Source organism: Vipera berus (genome assembly GCF_964194415.1).
Source record: "Vipera berus genome assembly, chromosome: 3".
Taxonomy (NCBI): Eukaryota; Metazoa; Chordata; class Lepidosauria; order Squamata; family Viperidae; genus Vipera; species Vipera berus.
Window position 1 is genome coordinate 28,504,717 of NC_138204.1, and position 23,653 is coordinate 28,528,369.

Here is a 23,653-nt window from a genome sequence, read left to right on the forward strand (position 1 = left end):
TACTAATTTGCGCTGTGTATTTTCTGAAATTTACAGAGTGAAAAGAGTTTCACATTGAGTGTCTTTTGGGAAGAGGAAGCAAATTATATTATAATTACCATGTCAGATGATTAAAACCATTTCTTAAGGGGGGAAAGGAATTGGGATGGTGGGTCGAATGCATTCTGTTATGATTTTTTTTTCCTTATACACATTAGGCAGGCTTATACAACAAAGGCAAAGACTAGTGATTTCCCTAAGGTAGCTTGCCTTCCCCCTATTTATTAAGAAAGGAGGACTTATAACTTCCAGCAATGCACTGTATTTTTTCTCTGCACTGTTCAGGGAGATCTGCAACAGAGTGTTCTGGGAGGTTGAAATGTTCTGATATTACTTTATCCTGATTCTGAGTTCTGATGCCAAATCTCTGTCCATTAATTCTTTTGCACCAACTTTGTCCCATTTGTCCTGCATACAACTGCAGATCTCAAAGTGTTCATTTTTGAAAAATGAGACTTTAGCCGTACCAGTGAATGAAAGTTTACTGAACTCAGGCTGTCTAAAAATATCTTAGAAAAAATGGTTTCTTACACATAATTATTGATAAACTGATCTGTCTCATACACAACCTGCATCTGCAAAACTTTTCTTCTCCTTGCCCTTCCCTTTTTCTCATTCCAATGTAAATCTTATGTCAGTTGTTGTTCCATGCATCTTAGGAAGTAGCCTGTATCTTATGAAGCAAGCTTGTTTATTTATTTATCTACTGAACTTATAGGCTGCCTGACTCCCAACAAGTCTGACTATGCCTTCTAATAAAAATTATTAGTCTGAAAAAGTGCTATCAGAGACCTTCTACTGCTACTGTAGACAAAGATGTCTCTCCTCCTACACTTGTGATAATTGATTATGGAGGAAAACTACTGCATTCAGATTTTCTTATAAGTTTACTACATAGATTTGTTAGGTCACTGTGAAAAATAGGGTTGGACCAAAAAGTCCTATCTGGTCCTACACTAGTAATGGCCAACTAGATGCCAATCAGAAGCCAGGAAAGGAATGAGAATTGATCACAGAAAGATACATTTGGAACATTTGTAATTAACATTCTTGCCTTTACATTTACTAACTAAAATGAAGGTGGTGGAAGAATGTCAAACTTTAATGTGCTGCTTATCCAAAGATGAAGCTGTCTTTCTCCACTGTACATAATCTTTTATTAACATTAGGTTTTACTGCACAATGCCTGGAGGACAGTTAACTGTGACATGAACACAAATCTTCAGGTTAATGCTTGACATATGACACCACTCTTTGGACTATAAAGATTTAACACTGTGGCTCAGAAAGTAATCTAAGGTACCAAAAATATTAAATTTAAAAAAGGCAATTCCATATGTTCCAAATATGCATTAAAAATCTAGAAATCTTTGCTACATTCTCTTAAGGCAACTGCATGAACTTAATGCAGTAGAAATTTATTTTATTTTTACCTTGTAGTGTTTTTATAACAGGCAGTGATTTAAATGGAGTAACATGATAGAAGTCATTATGACAGAAGTATTTATTCATTTCTTTTCTCCTTAGGTGGTTGTTCGTTTGATGAACATTACAGTAATTGTGGTTATAGCGTGGCACTAGGGACCAATGGATTTACTTGGGAGCAGATTAATACCTGGGAAAAACCAACAATGGATCCAGCTGTCCCTACTGGTAAGTACAGAGCATAGCAGAAAAGAAAGCCTTTAATTTTTTTTTTAATCCTAATGTTATAAAATATAGGTTAATAAGATTATAAAATGATAAGCTTTTCATGCAATTTTACAGAAAGTTATAAAAATTAGCACACCATAGTTAGAAAATTTGCATCATATGACAATCAGAGTATACATATTTTCAGGTGTTTCTCAGTGATTCCTTTCTATTGTGTGTTGATTTGAATTTCCAAATAAAAATATACATTGATGGTGACATTAATGTGTATTTTTTAAATTTAAAAATGTAAACTATATAATCAAGGTCAATCTCATTCATTTAGTTGTCTTTCTGTTTCTGGACATAGTTCAAATTTCTTGTTATAAAATTCTAAATGGCTTTGAATGAGTGGGCCTTATTGAGATCCACTAGAAGAATTTTTCTGCTGAATCCATTTTCTAACGCCTGTTCATTGCTCATCAAACATCACTTTCTAGTGGAGTCCATTCTGGAATAACATTATTTCAAATATTATCCTATCATTATATTTGTAAATATTTCAGTGTAGCCTTGCAAACCTATTTTACTTTTATTTGCCTTCATTAGCTACCATCCATGATTACCTTTGAGTAGAAGAATATCTACTAATTCTTATCAATAGGATCTTGTCATCTATTGCACTATAGCTGAAAAAATATTAGCAGCTTTTTGGTGGTATTGTTGATGTTCCATTCCATCATATAGCCTCAAGCCCAAATATATGAAGTAATAATCAGAATTAAAGTAACAGATCTATTTTTTTCAAAAACATTCCACTCGATATGCTTCCTTTTCATTTAATAATTTAAAACTTTCTTTGATCCATGATGCTTACTATTGTGTAGTGGGTCCGACGCAAGAGAGACGCCAGCCGGTGTGTGAGTTCAGCTCTTTATTGGAAGGGGAAGTGAACTGGGGAATGAGGGCTACCTGGCCTCCTTATATACCTGGCCAGGTAAGCTAACAGCCAATGGGGTTGGCCCTAGGTTTCCCGCCGAAACTGTCCAGGCCAACGCCCCCTGGTGGCTGTTGCTATGCAGGTGCCTGCATACATAACACTTACATTCCAGGTTCTAACCGAATGCATTCTCACAAAATAAAGAACTTTCTTTTTCAATGCTGGTACCATCAATGATCAAACTTTTCTGGGCCTTTGGTCTAATTATGTCAACATCTCCAGAAGTACTTATGAAAGTTTAAATTTTCTTCTCTAATATGCACGAGTGACTTTTGACTGGGGTGGTTATAGTGGTGTAGCTCATAGTTTGGTACCTAATGTTGTCAAAATATTTCAGAAATGGGCATACTGTACTATTTTTACAGGAGTGATTAGCTGTTGTCATTCCTTTGGTTTCATTGTAGAATTTCTTTTCTTGCTTTAGTTGGTTTCCTTTTATGTGTACAGTGCCTTTCCAGAACTTTGGGTTTATCTCTTTTGCTACTGCTTCTTTGACTTTACCAGAACAAGTAACCCTTAGCAGTTGTTCCCATGCCAAGGTTTTAAGTTTCTGGAACAGCTAATTCTGTTTTGTTTTGTTTGCTTATTTTCTTTGTTTTCTTTGTTTAATTGCTTAAATTATAGATGTAAGCTGCTTTTGTATTATACGGTATATATTGAATAAAACATTTTATTATTTGACTTTAATCGTTTAGGATATTATAAAATTTAGTTCAAATCTTTGTACAAAAACTAAAGTGTATTAGTTATGATTGTAGAGCCTTCGTGGAGCAGTGGGCTAATGCCTCCTTAAGTAACACCAGCTGCCTGCAATTAGTGCAGGTTCGCATCCCACCAGGCTCAAGGTTGACTCAGCCTTCCATCCTTCCGAGGTAGGTAAAATGAGGACCCAGATTGTTGGGGGCAATTAAGCTGACTTTGTAAAAATGCCGCTTGGGGGGGGGTGAAAGCCCTAATAAGCAGGCATATACATAGAATGAAGGCTATTGCTAAGCTTGTAAGCCGCCCTGAGTCTTTGGAGAAGGGCGGGATATAAATGGAATTAAAATTAAAATTAAATTAAATTATAAAAACCTGACAGACTAAAACAAGGTTAATGGTAAATGTAATTATCTGAATAGTTTCTAGAAAACAGTATTGCCATTTCTAAATTCCCAAAAGAAATTTTGTTATTAGGGAACTAATAATCTTGGAAAACAAGAAAGCTACTTTAGAAACATCAAAAGTAATTTTTAATTTTTAATAACGAAAGACAAACTATAGCACCACCCGAAACAATAGAATAATAATAGTTATATAGTCAGGAGGGGGAAAAAAAACTAGATATTATGGTGAATAATATACACTAAGTGTGAAAAAAGAAAGAAAAGAAAATTATTTAATAGAAAAACAAAAAAAACATCCATATAGTAACTATCAATAGCTATATAAAATGTACCCAATCTTTATTAATAATAGAAACAAATTGCTTTATTTTCTCATCATTAGAACAATGATTTTTCAAAGATAAATAGCAGGTTTTACATCCTCATTGCATATAATCAGAAGACTAAGTGTCTTTTCATTCACATAAAATTATCTCTTTGCCATGCAGCACACTCATAGCTATAGTTCTTCATGAGGTGGCAAATTAAGAGACATCCACGGCACTAACCAAATCAGTTGAGCATTTTCCAGAATGTAACATAATGGAAAATATTTTCAAGTGTCTGAGAATCAAAGATAGTTTTCATGAAAATCAAATTGTATGGTAATAATCTTTCTTGGTATCAAGAAAGTACAGTTTAATTTCCAACATAATGTACATTTGTATATCTGAATATTTTGTCATATGCTTGCATAAAATGCTAGCAGGGAACAACTGTAGTGCAAACAACATAATGCATACTGACTAGTCCAATGAGAATCAGAGTTAATATATGGAGGAGAAGCAATATATTTGAGTACACATTTGCAAAGATGAAAGGTTAAGGTTAGGGTAGGTATCTATGTTTGTTTTCTTTGAATAGAATAGAATAAGAACAAAATAACTTTATTATCACTTTAAATGTACACTAATCAGCATACATTAAAATGAAATTTCATTTCATTCAGCTCTCAAAAGCTCACCACTTCCTATATACACTACATAAATATGACAAAAATCAATAAATAAATACAGAATTATACATATACCCACATATATTATATGACACAGAGAAACAGTCTAGTTCGGGTTATGTATACATTGTCCAAGTGTCTTGTTGATACCAGTGCTAGCTTTTGGAGAATTCATTTATTTATTCAATTTGTATGACTGTCCATCTTAAGCAAATGACTCTGGGTGGAAAACAATAATAGAATCAATTAAAAAGAATTATAAACACAATTCAAAAAGAAGAATTAAATGCATATGTAGACAAGAATTACTAGATACTAGTATATTCAGGAAACAAGACCCTCCATATGCTCAAGACCCTAGTCCCAGACAAATAAGTAGTCTTTAAGGTTTTCCTAAAAACCAAAACGGTTGGTGCTCTCCAAATCTCTATAGGAAGAATGTTCCCGAGGGCAGGCTCAACTACCGCATGACAAGGTGAGTTCTCATTGTTGTCCTATCTCCTGCCAACCTAGCAGTTCAAAAGCATGTAAATGCAAATAGATAAATAGATACCACTTTGGTGGGAAAGTAACAATGTCTGTGCACCTCTGATACTTCCATGGTCATGTGCATGGAAGAATCTTTGGACAATGCTGGCTCCCTTGGCTAAGAAATGGAGATGAGCACCACCCCCTACAGTCAGAAATGACTGGACCGGGGAAATCTTTACCATTTGCCTTTTTTCAACCTTAACATAATTGCAACTTATACATTTTATAATTTCCCTTTCAGTATCATTAAAAAGTATAATTTAATGCAGTCTTTTGGAGAGGCTCAAGGTGATTCAGACAATGTTTTAGAAGGCTGTTGGTATCTCCAGGATATCAGATTGTACACTTCTGTTTTAAGATGATATAGCAAAAGCATTTGCTGTAAAGAGTGTAGATTGTTCGGAGAATGACGAGAGGGAGACGACAGGCCGGGTTCCAGACTTTTATTGTGTTTCAGCTCCAGACAGCTGACAAGCGGAGAAACCCTTGCTTTTATAGCGAACTGTCAACATGTAACAACCAATCAGATAACTGTATTCTCCCGCCTCGAGGCGGAGACCAATGGCCTGCCGGCAGCTTTGACAGCTCCCGGCCGACTGCGCTTGTGCGGCTTGGTCGGGGAATCCGCCAACTGGCTGGCCCACTGGCTGAGGGAAGGCGTGTTTGGAAACCGGTGTTTTGACAGCTCACGGCTGTCAGCTGGCTGGCTCTGGCGCATGCGCACTTGTGTTAGGCAGCCTTTTGACAGCTGTCAACTGTCAACGGCTGTCGCCGGCTTGTGCGCATGCGCAATTTCTTCTGGCAGCCTTTTGACAGCTGTCAACTGTCAACGGCTGCTGCGTTGGGGATTCCCTGGTAAACCCTTAGGTCTGGAGGTTTCCTCGGGCAGTGTTAACCCTTGTGGCTGTCAGTATGTAACAGAGTGACAGCCTAAAAATCCCAGCCTCTTTTAAGCAGAGCCCAAAGCACCAGGAGCACAAATCCCCAAAAGCAGTTATTTGTCTGGCTTCCACTTTGATGAGAGAGTCATAAAAATATATTGTAAATGCTAAAATAGGTTTATAACTGTTTAATAAATGAAAACTAAATGAAAAAAAAATCCTAAAAAACTCTAAAAATAATATAAAAATTCTGTTCCTGCCAATAAATGTGACATGAAACATCCAGATTCCCTTTGTATCATCACCCATTCACTGCAGACTTGGCTTCCCCTCAAATAAAAAAAAGTGTGGCCTTCAATCATAAAAAGTTCCTCCATTGTGTTTTAGCTCTGTAAACAGGAATGCCTGCTATATTGTCTTCCAGTTTGGTTCTTATTGTAAATCCTTAGAAATTCTGTATGTGCCAAGAATCTTTTTTTCTTCTTTACTTTAATTGTCAAATTAGCAATGTATCTGCCTGCCTGCTAGCCAATATGACATGGCTTGTGTGTCTTTTTAGATATTCTGCTGGGCAGCTTGTGGGATTCACTTATCTATAAGCAGCTGCTGCATGGCTGGAGGAACATCGAAATGACTTAGCCACTTGGATGGAGGATCAATTGCTAGACCTTTGTAGTAGAATGAATTCTTGCTGATAAGAGGATCCTCATTCCTGAAATAAGATTGAAAGAGCACCTTGGCAACTAAAATTCTAGTATTAACTGCAACACTAAAAAAATAATACCACTTTTTTCTTAGCTTCAGAGGAATCATATATTTACTTAACTGTGAATAATAGGCCACTAAATGTTGATAAATGATAATTATTTAAAGCACAACATCTGAAACAAATTGAGTTCCATCCTTGTATTTTTAACTTTTTACCCATGGAAAAATTAAAAGCAAAGAAACAGGCTACGCTGAAATACTGAATGTTGAAATATTTTCCATGGTACAGCCTTGCTTCTTGTTATTCATTCTGTGCATTCAACAATAATAGTAATAATTGGCCTCCAGTGAAGTTCTAGAGTAGGCAGATGTTGAGCATCCATAACTATTCAAATAAAATTTTGGCTGGAAAGAATTATATCCAGACAGATATTTAACAGGTATAGCTTCTCAGGTCATTTGATGGAGATGCCTGGAGAACGGTGTATTTCTATAGTGCTTCTCCAAACTTCACAATACTATTATATCTTATCAGGTAGACATTGAACAAGTCCACAACCCATCCACAAATTTTGCCTAAGTGATGCATTTACTTTGACTTGTAAAGCCATTGTTACAAATGAGACAAGTTTATTTTAGTCACAAAGACAGATAATTGGAAAGGTTGACCGCCTCACTTTAGCTTCTTAATTATAAAAGCAATTTTTTTTTGCATTTTTGATCATTTATAAGCAGTTGAATTGTTTTGTACTACAGGATGGAAAGCTCTTCAAAGGACAGTAGAGAAAGGAGACTTGTATAGTATGCATATAGAAGAATGTATCACTAGCAGCATAATTTTAAAATCAATGGATAAGAAGCTGGACTATAGAGTATTAAGCAACACAAGGAATAGGATACATTCTTATCTTACTTCTGTCTGAGGAAGAAATTTCTTCTGACAGACTAGTGTCAAGATTATACATAAGTTTCAGAAAGGTTTTGCAGTGTTCAACATTCAGCATTTAATATCTATTGAACCACAAGCACCTACAGTATCTATAAAGGGCTACTTCAGTTTCCTCCATAGCATGTCCCTAGATATGAAATCAAAAATAGTCATTGGTGAAGAACAGACCATCCTACAGCTTATGTCTTGTTTTGCTAACATGCTCTTACAATCAAATCATTTTAAATATTTCCAGTTATTATAAAATCATAGCACTCTAAAATTGAAAGGGATCTTGGAAATTCTCCAACCCAATCCTTGCCCAACATAAGAATCACTAGTGTGTACCTTGACTTCTGTTTAAACATCTCCAGTGAATTCCCTCACCTTTGAGGGTTGCAAATAGTCATTGTCAAAACAGTGCTTAAAGGCAATAACTGAAACCCAGTTTTAGAGATAAATCCTGTAAAAGTTAAATTAATATGTGATTTTATTTAGAAGTTGATTCTAAGGAATTAGAAACTCTTACAGAAGTATAGAATTGTGTCAACTTACATCACATCACTGATTTTAAAAATCAAAATTGTTCACTGTTTGAACATAAATTGTAATGTGTGTTCTTGAATTGTTATGATGAGATATATTTATTCTTATTTTTAGTATGAGTGCTCTTTGGTTAAGCCAGTGTTTCTGAACCTCAGCAACTTTAAAAAGTGAGACCTTCAACTCCCAGAATTCTCCAGCCAGCACAATACTTTTAGTATGTCAAAAGTAGCCTAACTTTAAGATCCATGAACTTCAACTCCCAGAATTCCTCAGGCAGCATGCTAGTCTTTGGTTTTAGTATGTCCAAACTGTCCTTCCAAGAATCATTGTTATGTATGCTAAATAATGTAGTTTTAGTTTTGTTTCTTTCTTTGTTTGATGAACTATAGATGCTGAACCAGAATTAACTCTAAATACATTTAATATAAACCTTTTAAAAACGAATCTTGGAACAAAGCATATCATTCCACTACATCCTTGTGGGATTTCTCAATTCCTCTGAACATTCATTTATAATGATACAAGTGTTACAATGCACTGTGTTTTCCTTTATCAGAGGTTGCCTGACTGGCTTTTAATACATTCAATTCTTTCTTTTCTTTATTCATTAAATCACAAGAAACAAAAAAAAACCATAAAAGATTAGGTGGTTTCATTATCAAACTGAAAGAACTTTTGGGATAATTTGTTTTTGATCATTATAAGCAAATAGTTTTTATAATAAATTCCTAAGGGTTGGAAACCAAAGAATGGCTTAATTAGAAGATTAAGAAACCAATATTGATTTTCTTGCCACACTAACTTCGCTTTCAATGAATTCTCTATTAATATCCCCCCCCTCTCCCCCCAAAACACTATTTTTTGGGAAGTCAAATAAAATGCTAGTCCCTCTTTCCTTGCTTGCTTTTTTCTTGATTTAGTCATGCCAATTTGGCCCAGGGGTTATGGCACCAGGTTAGAAAATAGGAATCTGAGTTAAAGTCCCAACTTAGCCATGAAAGCCAGCTGGGTGACCTTGGGCCAGTCACTCTCTCTCAGCTCAGACTCTACATTTGACTTATCAATAAATATATCAATATAATATCAATAAGATATTAATAACTTTTCTGTGGGAAGACAAACCTCTCAATTTTACTGATGAAAGGCTTCACCTTTTGTGGCTTTCAGCTTTGTCACTGAATATATATTTTCTCCTCAAGTTCTCTAAGACAGTGTTTATTTCCATGCTTTGCCTTCATTTGCTGAGCACTTATATAAATTGGGCGCCAAAAGGAGAGGATAAGTCAATAAGGTAGAAGGGCAAATGAGGAAGTGGATTCTTTCAGGGAGACACCTTCTGAAACATCTGGCCCCAAAGATCTACGAAGATCTGACCTGGCACTGAATACATGGTGTGTTTTGTTCAATTCATGATTTTCCAAATTTAGAAGGGAACCTATGGACTAAGAGAGAAATATTATTTTGGAAGATGTTGAGGATCACACACACACACACACACACACACACACACAGATGGGGGGCAGGGGGATGGAGAAAGAATGCCACAATTATAGTACTTTTCCTCCTGCAAATTATTACTACCCATCTTAACTCACAACATTCTGCCTGAATGACAATAATGTAACAAGAATGCCATTTTTATAACACTTTTGTATTGAAAAAGACAAAATCAAGGATAATGCTGCCAAATCCATCATGTTAAGTGCCACCAATTCTATTAAAGAACTCAGAAACACCTCTAGCATATTTTGTTATTGTTGTTGAACTATTAATTCACATCTCAGTAGCAAAAGTTGAAAGCAATTTCAACTCTCTCCACTTCAGCCTTTTCAAACAAATGGAATCTCCAAGAACATGTTTTGGTGATTATGTATGCTTCTCTGTAAATAAAACTTTCAGTGTTGGACTAACAGAACTTAATAGCACAAGTCCAGTGGACTTTGGACTAAACTTGCAATGGAACAACAAAACCTATATATTTTTCTGTACAACAGATGAAACTAGTGTTGAAGTCTTACTAGGTTGAGAAAGTACATACAATGAAAATACAGAGAAATTTTGCTTCAGTATCTTTTCAGCCAGCCATCACAGTACCATGTTTATTCAAATATTTGGACAGATATTGTACTGAGACGTAAGATCTTTCAGTGTTCAAATGAATTTATGCTCAGGAATAGCAATGGCAATATACATTCACTGGATATGTACAAGATCTAAAGAGTCTCCTGGAAACAATGAAAGTGAATGAATTCAGCTAAAAATGTTTAAAATGTAGAAAAACAGTACAAAGGAAGGCAGGTAAGTGTATAAGGACTATAAAGGACTGAAATAGGTATAAGGTAGCAGGTAAAGAAAGTGGGGATATCCAGAGAACAATCAAACAGCCCAGATTTAGCTGAACCTGTACTTCTCAATCTAAAATAAATTATTATATGATTTCAAGGCAGATCAAGGACATGTTGTAACTTGGAATAATAGTACACTGTCTTCTTCATCTATTCCAGTTCGCATCAAACTTTGCAACTTTAAGATGTGTGGACTTGAATTCCTAGAATTCTTGGACTTTAACCAAAAGTTGAAGTCCATATTGCCCATCTTAAAATTGCCAAGATTGAAAAACACTGTTTCACTCTACAGTCTTCAGTGATTCAATACAAGAGAACAAAAGAACATAAAATGCCATGAGTCCTGGCTGATCTACTCATATTAAGATTATTCTGCTAAACATAAAAAATATATTGCATATAGGATTAAAAATATGATAAACTTTGTGTATTAAAGGATACCAAAAAACCCTAAGTGCATTACTATTTGTCTCTGCAGAGCTGGTTATTAATACTGTAAAAATGATTACATCACTTATTAATGAAGAAGAAACTGAATGATCAGTTCTTTTTTTTCTGGAAATTCAGATCTTTCTCCACTCATGCTGCATTTCTCTACAGTGAGGGCAGGAGGGAGGGGAAAAACCCAAAACAACAACAAGGACATTTCATATCTACTGTGCATGCCAGAAGCACTTTTCTTCTGAAATCATACATCACCCACAGAGCTTCAGAGACAGTTCATCAATTGCCTGCAGATATCATCGCCCTATGAACATAGAGGGAGTGAGTGAGAACTATGTTGTGAAAGTGAGATTCTCAGGGAGTCTTTTAATGGCCCAGAATGAATGGTTCTCCTTAGGATCCATAAAATCACTATACCCTGACTGTGTTAAATGGTAGACCTGAACTATTTTGAGTCTGTTTTCTCCCTCCTCCTCAGCAAAAGCAATCAAGAAGTGAACACTTCTGGCTGTGAATATTAGCACCTTTCTATTATCACCATTATCTGGGTAGTATCTGCATCAAAACTCAAGGATGTATTCTAGCAGAGAAGAGGAAATTTAAAGGGAATAATATACTTGGACTTATATTTTGAGAGACCTGTGCCATTTTTTAAAAAATATAATAATAATTTTTGACATGTTTAGAAGTACCATATTGGGTTAACATACTCTACCTTCCAGTCATTCAGCAGATCTCTTCAGCTGGTAGAGATGGACTATATGGCAGAAGACTCTTTTGGGAAGGCAGGGATTTGTCCAGATCATTGATTAACATCAGATTTAAAAAAAATCTGTCTTCCTTCAAGAACAGTTTCCAACAGAGAAAGCTTTGCTATTTTAAAAGTTCTACTCTTACCCACAATATTAGAACATGGTCACTTTTATTTCCTAAATTATGCAAAATTTTATGCAGCCCAAATTTTTGACCATTAGCTTTCTTTTCTGCATCCAAGAGATCTCATATTAGCTTCGGAAATAGACAAAATACTAGGGAATGGTTTTAGAATACTGTATCTGAGAGATATGAAAAGTGATGATTTCCTGGGAGTGAGGTGGGGGTAAAAAAAGGTGCAAGTGGGGGAAATAAATCATGGCTAATATTAAACATCAGTGAGCTATTGTAGCATTTTCTTGATTTTATTTTTTAAAAATGTAAACAAACATACAGATACCATCTGCCCAAAGAACACATATCTTATAATGACACTGTCCTGTTGTAAGAAAATTTTAGAAATGAGTGACTAAAAATTTATGACTGTAATTCCATAAGGGTTAAATTATATTATTGTAAATTACTTCTTGTTTTGCCTGGTGTACAAATAAATGCATTTTTGTTTGTTAGAAGATATTGTAAAATGAAGTGGTATACTTTTCTGCATGTTGAGGATTTTTTTGAAGAAACAGCATTGCTCAGTGAATTTGAACTGTATCAAACTCCTGCTTATGCTTTTTAAATATAATTCTCACTGAATTATGGGAACAGATGAAATTTGTGATAGAAATGAAGTAAGGTATGGAACTCAAAGACAAGCAAGATTTTTAAAAAGTTTTTGAACCAATACATATATAGAAGATGACCAGGTGGAGCCCGACGGAGAGGTCAGGCATGTCATTAGTTTAGAGTTCCTCCCTGCCCACAAAAGATCTAGGTCCAACGCTCCTTGAATTCCATTGAATCTTATCACCAATTTCTCTTGACTGTTAGTAGTTCAGAATCTTGATTAGAGGTTGCAGTAAAATAAACTTGTCTTCATCTTAGACCTAACCCTGGCTTCCAGTTTCTTCCATCTAATAGCATATGATATTTCCCCTCTCCTTTTTCTATATAAAAGATGTGGGAGAAGGGGAAAGAAAACTCTAATAGCAATAGTTAATAATCTCTTCGTGTTTAGTTAGATCACTTGAAACAGTTCTGATCTCTTACCTTCAATTGTGAAAACAGCCTAATTAGGAACAACAAATTTTATACTTCAGTAGTCATATGACCAGGGCTTTTTTTCTCATAGAACGCTCAGAACGGAGTTCTGGCACTTTTTTTGGATGGAACCTTGTAGGGTAGGCAAGGTGGGTTGTATGACATATGTGAGTTCCGGCACCTTTTTCTTTTACAAAAAAAAGCACTGCATATGACTCGGTAATTAATTCATATCCTGGCAACAGAATTACAGTAAAATTGTAATAAGGTCAAAATACTCTACATTCCCTGAATTGGAATACTAATTTTTTTTTTTAAAGATAGCAACAAAATTCTGAAGAACAAACTAAAAATATGAGATTAGAAATAATTTAAAGTGTAGCTCAAAATTGAATAAGCTTCAAAATTGTTTTCCAATCACATTTTTGTTTTTTTAAAAAAGAAAATAATCTGAATTTTGCCCCAATCTACCAACATTTTCAGGGTCCCCTTCTTTTCAGTTAATATAAATAGAAGAAACAGAATATTTTCATTTTTCCCTCTCTATAAATTTCTTTCAACTCATCAACAGACATATTAGAGATTCCTAATTCCACCTCCAAAATCTTCCTCTTCCCCTCTTCCTGATCTTTCCATGAAAATGTCACAGGTTTCTTGCACTGAACCGGTTTCATACTAAAAACCTATTTAAACTTTTATAACTTTAATTTAATGCACACTTCTTGATCATCTTCTTTTTACAATATAGTTTGAATTCTATTGTGATGGAATGTCTAACATATCTTGAGAATGCAGAAGAGGCTGCAAAATAGATAAAGGAAGAAACAGAGTCATTCCAGAAGTGATTCACAAGTCCAGGGGAGAAAGGAAATGTGAGAAAGAAATTCAGAGTAGTCCTGTCTTACTTACTTGAGTGAGAGAATTTCCTTGCCAAGCATTAAAAAATTCTATTATGTTATCCTATTAGCAATGAAGATCTTTCCAGAAATCTAAGTGTTTCTCGTTTCCTGAATTTGTCAGCCTTTCAAAGCTTGACATCTATAAAGGAAAACAGGGTTTTAATAAAATTTCCTCTTTGCAAAAACAAAAATAAAAATAAAAAGGAAGGTATGGCAAAAAGAAAAAAAATGAAAAAGAATAAAGAATGAGAATATGTACGTATATTTGATCAGCTGCTGTTCTGAGCCCACATGGAATGTGAAGGCGACAAGACAAGCTGTTTAGTTTGTAGTTGACACCTTTGTGGTAATTGTTAGTGAGTACCATTGGAAGACCTCTGAAACCTTTTGCCTCCAATTTTATGAATTAATGTTCTGTTTCTAAACTGGCAAAAGATTTTTGGATTGAGCTGTAACTCCAAGGTAATTAGTACAATGCACACAGTGCCTTGGTTGGTCCTGCTGCTGTGTTGCGTGTCAGGTGGATTGTAGGCAATTTTGGCGTTAGCAGTATGACTACTAGGGCTTAATTTGATTCATGGGAGAACAGAAACCCCATAAACTTTTTTCAATGCTAGGTCTTACTTTTTGAAACTGAAAAAGAGCAATGAACAGCATATGATGTTCCAAAGTGCATAAGATGATGGGGAAAGTCTTCCAGGACTGAGAACTAGGCAGGCAGGAAATATGAGCTTCCATTTTTCTCACTGTTTTTATTTTCAGTCCTATAATTGGTATACTGATCAAGTGCAATCATTATTTGTTTTACAGCATATGGATCTCTGTTCAATGAGTCAGACTTTCCATCTATTTTTCTCAGTACTGTCTTCTCTAACTGTTAATAGCTAACTCTGCTCTGAAACTAAGGTATAAAGTGCTTAGTCTCAGCCCTTCAGCAGAAAACAGCTTTGGTGCTCTGACTTCTCTTCAAAGCATCAAGGTCTCAGCAAAGGTTGATGCAGAATTACAATAATTAGATGGGTTTAATTTCCCTTTTTAAAAATATTTCTCAGTAAACATATTTGCTTAAGTGAAATTATCTACATGTGAGTATGCATTTCCATTTGTAATAAAAATGTCACAGGAAAGAGATGGTCCTCAGTAAGAATGAGCTCTAAAGTGTGGTATGCAGAGCCACTTCCCAAAGTAGTGACTATTAACAATAACAAGTCATTATTATATAATCCGTCAGACCCAAGTAAACATAATTCAGGCGATCAGGACACGGGCGGTCTTGTCAATGTTATCTGGGAAGAGTTTGATTCTGTGACCCCTGATGAAGTGGACAGGATTATGGGGAGGCTGAGCTCCTCCACATGTTTGTTGGACCCGTGCCCTTCCTGGCTGGTTTATGCAGCTAGGGAGAGGACACGAGGCTGGCTCCAGGCGGTTATATCTGCTTCTTTGAGTGAGGGTTATTTCCCCACCGTCTTGAAGGAGGCGGTGGTGAGACCTCTCCTCAAGAAGCCTGCCCTGGACCCAGCCGTTTTGAACAACTTTCGTCCAGTCTCCAACCTTCGCTTTCTTGCGAAGGTTGTTGAGAGTGTGGTGGCGCATCAGCTCCCTCTGGTCCTGGATGAAGCGGATTATCTGGACCCCTACCAATCGGGTTTCAGGCCCGGGTACAGCACGGAGACGGCATTGGTCGCTCTGGTGAATGATCTCTGGAGGGCGCGGGATAGGGGACATTCCTCTGTCCTAGTCCTATTAGACCTCTCAGCGGCTTTCGATACCATCGACCATGGTATCTTGCTGCGGCGTCTCAGGGGATTGGGAGTGGGAGGCACAGTTCTTCAGTGGTTCTCCTCCTATCTCCTGGGACGCTCGGAGTCGGTGTTGGCAGGGGGGCAGAGATCGGCCCCTAGGTCTCTCGTTTGTGGAGTTCCTCAGGGGTCGGTTCTCTCGCCTCTCCTGTTCAACATCTATATGAAACCGCTGGGTGAGATCATTCGTGGTTTTGGAGTTGGGTATCATCAGTATGCCGATGATACCCAACTTTTCTTTTCGACCCCAAACCACCCCAGTGATGCCCTCGCCGTGATGTCCCGTTGCCTGGAGGCGGTTCGGGTCTGGATGGGGAGGAACAGACTTCAGCTCAACCCTGACAAGACTGAGTGGCTGTGCATTCCGGCATCCCGGGACATTCCAAATGTTCCATCTCTTTCTATGGGGGGTGAGCTCTTACCCCCCGTGGATAGGGCTCGCAACTTGGGAGTCCTTCTAGATTCACGGCTTACTTTGGAAGAGCATATAGTGGCCGTGACTAGGGGGGCTTTCGCCCAGGTTCGCCTGGTGCGCCAGTTGCGGCCCTATCTGAACCGGGATGCCCTGTGTACAGTCACTCATGCGCTCGTGACCTCTCGCCTTGACTACTGTAATGCTCTCTACATGGGGCTTCCCTTGAAGACCACTCGGAGGCTCCAACTGGTACAGAATGCGGCCGCGAGAGTTGTCTTGGGAGTTTCCCGGTACTCCCATGTTACACCTTTGCTCCGCGAGCTGCATTGGTTACCAGTTGTCTTTCGGGTGAGGTTCAAGGTGTTGGTCACGATCTTTAAGGCCCTACATGGCATGGGTCCGGGTTACCTCAGGGACCACCTGCTGCCGGCATCGACTCCCCTCCGCCCTGTGCGTTCCCACAGAGAGGGCCTCCTCAGGGTGCCGCCAGTCAGGGAATGTCGACTGGTGGCCCCCAGGGGGAGGGCCTTCTCTGTGGGGGCTCCGGCTTTATGGAATCAATTGCCGGTGGAGCTCCGGATGGCACCAGACCTTCGAACTTTCCGTCGGGGCCTGAAGACCCATCTGTTCGAATTAGCTGGTCTGGCCTGATGGGGGATTATGGGCTTTTAATTGTTTTTAATCTGTACTTCTGTTTTAATTGGGCATGGATTTAATTCTTTTTAATTTTTGTATAGTGTTTCTTATGTATGCCCTGTGAACCGCCCTGAGTCCCACCAAGGAGAAGGGCGGTATATAAATCAAATAAACTATAAACTATAAACTATAATTCAAGCAACATTTGATTATCTTTCTAGGATAATGATAAATAAAAAGGATTGGTATATCTCCATGGGATTTGCAGTAATTTTTAACAGTGCTTTTTTTGTAAAAGAAAAAGGTGCCGGAACTCACACATGTCATACAATCTGCCTTGCCTACCCTACAAGGTTCCATCCAAAAAAGGTGCCAGGACTCGGTTCTGAGCGTTCTATGAGGAAAAAAGCCCTGATTTTTAATGACAAAAAAAATCAGAATCACCATCACAAATATGAAATTGTATAAATCTGAAATGGTATAGGGTTCCAACTCTGTTATTCCATTAAATATGGATGCAAATAGGAAGAAACTTAGAAAATGCTACGTTTATGAAACAATTTGTGACTAAAAATAAGTAATTTGAATAGATACACGGAGTCCTCAGCTTACAATCAAAATGGAGCCTACCTATTAGAATCATTAATCATGATGGTAGTAAAGTGAGCCACCCACATGATTTTTGTTGCAGTGCAGTCATTAAGCAAACCAATTGTTTGCTATGGTCTAATTTTGCTGAAAGCCAAAAGTAAATGCCAGTTTTAGGCAAAAATGTCATAACATGTGATCACATGGCTGCAGGAGTGCCCCACCCCTCCCCTCCCCTGGCCTTTGGAATTAGATTGTAAGTATCCTTGGGAAATCTGTCATGACTTTAAACATTCACTAAGTGAAAGTTGAGTATTATCTGCATAATGAGATATAATCTGATCTACGTTTATAAGGTCTAGGAAACCAGTAAATCTGAAGATGTTTATTTGCAAGTCTCTCAATTCCTCTTCATTCACCATATTGTCTTTACTGGCACATTTAGGCTGCCTTTCCAAATAATATTTTCTGCCTTTAAGTTTAGCTAATAGATCTTGGATTTTTCTTGGGGGGGATGGGTGGGTAGGTGATAAAAATGCATCCAAATATTTATGGTTTATCTTATGCTTGCCATTTAAAATGTATATAAAACATGTTTGTTTCATGCTGTGATCTATACAAAAATGTTACAATAGTGACAGCCAATCAGAATTATAGTATGACCCATAATTTTCTCAGGAAGTATAATTTAGAGGGAAACACCTTAAAAGCTCATTTTAATTGGATTTTTTCCCAGGTGGTGTCATGTTCATTTAGCAAAAATAAGCAGTCAAAGGGCGAAGAAAGAAAAGAGGCTTAAGATTTCATCCAAAGCTGCAAAAATATACTAGTTTATTAATTGCCTTTTTGTCAGTTTCTGACAGTTTGTGTCACTTATCATTGAACACACTCTGTCTCAAGGTAATAACAGCCAAGTAAAGGGAAAATACTACAACAGATTCTTCAATAAAACCCAGGATTTTCTAATGCGGACAAGAAAAGAAAGAGAGAAAGAGAGAGAAAGAGAGAGAAAGAAAGAAAGAAAGAAAGAAAGACAGACAGAAAGAAAGAAAGAAAGAAAGAAAGAAAGAAAGAAAGAAAGAAAGAAAGAAACAAACTTTTGGAATACAATGAAGCATTTTATTCTTACTGCTCTGCAAATTAAAAAAAAAGACTAAAGGAGTTGAAGAAATGAAAAGAAAAATCCATTCTTGGGTTTTATTTACACTGAAAATGGTATTGCAGATACATAGGAAAGCAGTACAAACTGAGAAACAGACAACCACTATTGCCAAATCTTGACTTACTTGTCCCATGATATTGCCACTTCATTCCATTAGGCTGAAGCAGGTGGTTGAGAAATCTACCAGAGCTGGTAGATGTGATCTGTCTCTCTGTCTCTCTGTCTGTCTGTCTGTCTCTCTGTCTCTCTGTCTGTCTATCTATCTATCTATCTATCTATCTATCTATCTATCTATCATCTATCTATCTATCTATCTATCTATCTATCTATCTATCTATCTATCTATCTATCTATCATCGATCTATCTATCTATCTATCTATCTATCTATCTATCTATCATCTATCTATCTATCTATCTATCTATCTATCTATCTATCTATCTATCTATCTATCTATCTATCTATCTATCTATCTATGTAAATGCTTGTTAACTATTTAGATTACCTTGCTAGGCCCCAAACATGGGACAAATCTTTATTTCCTGTTTCAGTCTAACCGAAGGCCATCGACAGGCAGTAGTCACAACAGTGACAGCTCATATTTGTGTAAATTTTAGATCCCTTTAATTCTTTGTTAGCAATCTAAAATTTACACACACACACACACACACACACACACACACACACACACACATATATATATATATATATATATATATATATATATATATATATATATATATATATATATATATATATGTAAATTTTAAATTTACCGAGATGGGAGAGCTCTTGCGCCAGAGAGTTTCTGGAGACCACTGGACCTTCAAGTGCAACCTCAGAAGGGTATGGCTGACTGATGAAAACTAATAAGTTTGAAATGCATATCAGTCTCCCTTAATTCTTTGTTAGCAATTTAAAATTTACACAAATATGAGCTGTCACCGGTGTGACTACTGCCTGTCGATGGCCTTCAGGTTAGGCTGACACAGGAAATAAAGATTTGTCCCATGTTTGGGGCCTAGCAAGGTAATCTAAAAATAGTTAACAAGCATTTGACATATATATATATATATATATATATATATATATATATATATAGTATGCAATGCATCATCTTGATTGCCTCACATATTTTTTCCTTATCATTTGTTAACCTCTGATAGTTAGCAATCTTATCAAGATGTTTTCTATAACCGTTCCATAACCATAGGGTGTTGAAGAATCTTATTAGAAAACAAATATTTTCAAGGTTTCTATATCCTTTCATAACTTGCCTTGGAGCATCTTGATAACATCTGCCACATTTATTATTTTAGAAGCAACTCAAGGTGGTGAACATACCCTCCTATTTTCCCCACAACCATAACCCTGTGAGGTGGATTGGGCTGAGAGAGAGAGTGACTGGCCCAGCTGGCTTTCATATCTAGGGGGGAACTGGTATTCATAGTCTTATGATTTCTAGCCTGGTGTCTTAACTACTAGAACAAACTAAATCTGTGTTTCCACATATACAGTACTGCAACAATAATTGCACTAGGTGAACCTTTCACGTTCAGTCTTTCATGGCTTGCTATTATCATACCAGTTCCTCATCTTATTTTTTTCATCCAATTTCCCCTTTTTCAGATACAATTTCTCTTTGACTAATAAATTTTTATATACTTTAGTAGTTTTTTTAAGACTGCCCATTCAGCCAGTGATTCCAGTGAGGTAAAACAATAAGAAACTTGATCTTTAAAAACAAAACACCATGCTGCTAAGAACTGTTCAATGTCATGGTTTTAATAGAAAGACGTTGCTATGGACACTGCCACTTTTTAATGTTCATTTTTAAAGTATATGTATAAAGTGAATTTCTGTTTCTTGAACTACATATTAGGATTGGTCTGTACTTAAATTTCCAACATATACATTTTATTTTGATTTTCTTTAATACAGATGTGGGCAACCTGGGTCTGATGGACCATATGATTTCCCATCACTCCATATGTGGCTTCCCATAAGATCATAATGTTGAAATTTCATGACATTTCCAAACAATTTTGGTTAATTTTCCTTCATTTGGGTAGTTTTAAGGCTGATTGTAGGAATGGTTAATCCACACCTAAAAACCTGAAAAGGAGTTTAAATGTCAGGCACAGTGCTGTAGGCAATATCACCAATCAATTAGATGTCCTTCTGGGTCTCCACTAAGCATGGTATTACAGCCCCAGCCCTTCAAATATTGCTCAGTGTAGATTTTTGTGCATGCACACTACCCTTACATACACATGAAATTAATAGTTTAAATGTCAAATAATTGTCAGGATTCTTCTAGCCACCTTAATTTCTTTGCCTTAACTCCTTTGCCTTAATGTCAAGCATGAACTGAAACATTAATAATATAATTAATATAATATAATATAGCATAATATAGTAAGGTGTAGTATCATATCATATATCACATAACACAGGGGTGTCAAACTCAATTTCATTGAGGGCCGCATCAGCATTGCGGTTGCCCTCAGGGTGTGGCCTGGGTGAGCGTGGCCTACTGGGTGGGCATGGCTAAAGTACATATGGCCTACTGGGTGGGCATGGCCAGCTCTACATCGTTCGCATCAAGGGTGCCTATGGGGGCCTGGGCAGGAGTGGGACAGATCTGAGGGTCTCTGGCAGGAGGAGGGTCTCTGGGCCAGGGCCAGGGCAGTGGGGGCCGTTCCCTCACTGTTTCCAGGATGGCTTCGCGGGCCGCATGAAACCACTTCACAGGCCGGATCTGGTCCCCAGGCCTTGTGTTTGACATGTCTGACATAACATAATATCATATAATATACTAATACTAGACTAGACTAGACCACACCACACCACACCACATTACACTATACTGTACAGGCAAAGCTTTCCCTGTCCAGTCATGTCCAACTCTAGTGGGCGGTGCTCATCTCCATTTCTTGGCCAAAGGAGCCAGTGTTGTACAAAGACATTTTTCATGGTCATGTGACCAGCATGATTATATGCCAAAGGCGCACACAATGCTATTACCTTCCGACCCAAGTGATACCTATTAATCTACTCACATTTGCATGCTTTCAAACTGCTAGGGAAGGACAGCACCTGGGTCTCAAACCCAGGCTGTCAGTTTTCCAGCTGCCAAGCTTAGTTTCTTTAATCACTGAGCCATTGCGCTAAATATATATTGCATTTTGTTTCCAGGTTTGAAAATAGGCATGAGTATCTAGGTTTTATTTTAACTTGAAATAAATTTATTGGGTATATCTGGTGAATGTAATTGTAATAGCTCAATATTCATCTGAGGTGTTATTTTCAAAGCAATTTGATGTGCATTATAGTGAATTTTGCATGCTTTCCTTCTCCATGGTAAAAGTAAATGCATATTCTGGTCTGCAAAAATATTTTAAATATGCATTTGATGTTTTATCATTATCTTGGTGGAGCAGTGGGCTAATGCCTCCTTAAGTAACACCAGCTGCCTGCAATTAGTGCAGGTTCGCATCCCACCAGGCTCAAGGTTGACTCAGCCTTCCATCCTTCCGAGGTAGGTAAAATGAGGACCCAGATTGTTGGGGGCAATTAAGCTGACTTTGTAATAATGCCGCTTGGGGTGGTGGTGTATGAAAGCCCTAATAAGCAGGCATATACATAGAATGAAGGCTACTGCTAAGCTTGTAAGCCGCCCTGAGTCTTCGGAGAAGGGCGGGATATAAATGGAATTAAATAAATAAATCTTTAAAACTGTCACATTAGAAACAATTTCATAAACAGAACACCAGAAAAGTGCTGCTTAATAATAATCATGTATTGTTTAAGACAGTTTAGGACATAGCCAAGTGTTTTGCCAGTTCCACTTCTCTGTATCTAGTTGTTAAATAATTCCTTTCAAATTATTATGGAAGTTGTAAAATTATTATCAGTGTAGGTTTCTTGCTTTATATAGTCTTTAATTCATTTAAATATATTAATTAAACTCATTTAATTAACATTGAACAAACTGCAAGCATATGTAAACCACTGTTCTCCAGAGAGTTCCCTCTCTGTTATATGCCATTAAGAATGTCAGATGATTTAAAGAGCTGTTCTTACCTTCTAGAATGCTAAAACATTTTAAACTGGTTTGCTGTTTAAATATATGAATTTTCCAGTTTGTACAAAACATGAACAACATATAAGCTATTGTTTGTGGCTATTTCTCAAATAATGATGGTAGCATATATGATGCTAACATTTAGCCTTTATATAGGTGTTTTGATCACAATGGTCCATAAGTTAGGCAGCATCATTATACTCTATACTAAACAGGGAGGTGCCAATTATACAGCAGAGCCACCTTCTGAGGTCTAAAACTCTCTTACTCCAAAGACCTGAATCAGGATTGAGTAAGTAATGGAAAAAGATTACAAGGACAGCTATTTCACCAGAAATATGAGCTTACTAGTCAGAGAATTAATCTCATTTGTACTTTGATTTGGTAACTCAGAAATCAGCACCGATGTTGCGGTGGTTTTAACACTGGTTAGTGATTGGCTTAATTTAACAAATAAAAGTATACTTCATCTTGAGGGATGGGACTTATTATATGGGTGGCATGCATATTTGATTTATGATAAAAAAGTTGATAAGGCTTTTAAATCTCATATTTTAAGAAGTTCTTTATTGCGTGTTTGGAAAAAGTATTATTATAAGTTGAATTATAAAATACCAATTTGGGGGGTTCCTGGACACGCAATAGAGGGTGTATCTATGGGTGTGAACTTGGATATGATTTCTTATAAGCAATTACTTAGATTGGTAGGGAATGATTGGCAATTAAGGTCGTTAGCTGAGTTAAAACAAGAAAATATTGTACAGTCTTGGTCCCAGTATACCCAACTGCAAGCTAGGTGGAAGTTAGATCAGAAGGTTGGTTTGATACTGATGGATGAAAATTTGGTAAAACAGATTAAAGATCAAACTTGAGCACATATAAAGAGAATTTATAATGCTTTAATAGAATTGGATTCGGAAATGGAATTAGTGAAAGACTGCATGGTAAAGTGGGC

At 36.8% G+C, this 23,653-nt stretch overlaps 1 protein-coding gene across 1 annotated transcript in view; it reads left to right on the forward strand.

Moving 5' to 3' along the window:
• The window catches only part of PTPRT (protein tyrosine phosphatase receptor type T), a gene marked incomplete at both ends in the record, with an annotated part of 698,891 nt that overhangs the window by 219,736 nt on the left and 455,502 nt on the right, over positions 1–23,653 (forward strand). The window contains one exon of the mRNA XM_081322609.1: positions 1,567–1,692. Within this exon, the coding sequence (XP_081178735.1) occupies positions 1,567–1,692 (126 nt within the window). The remainder of the gene's footprint in view (positions 1–1,566; positions 1,693–23,653) is intronic.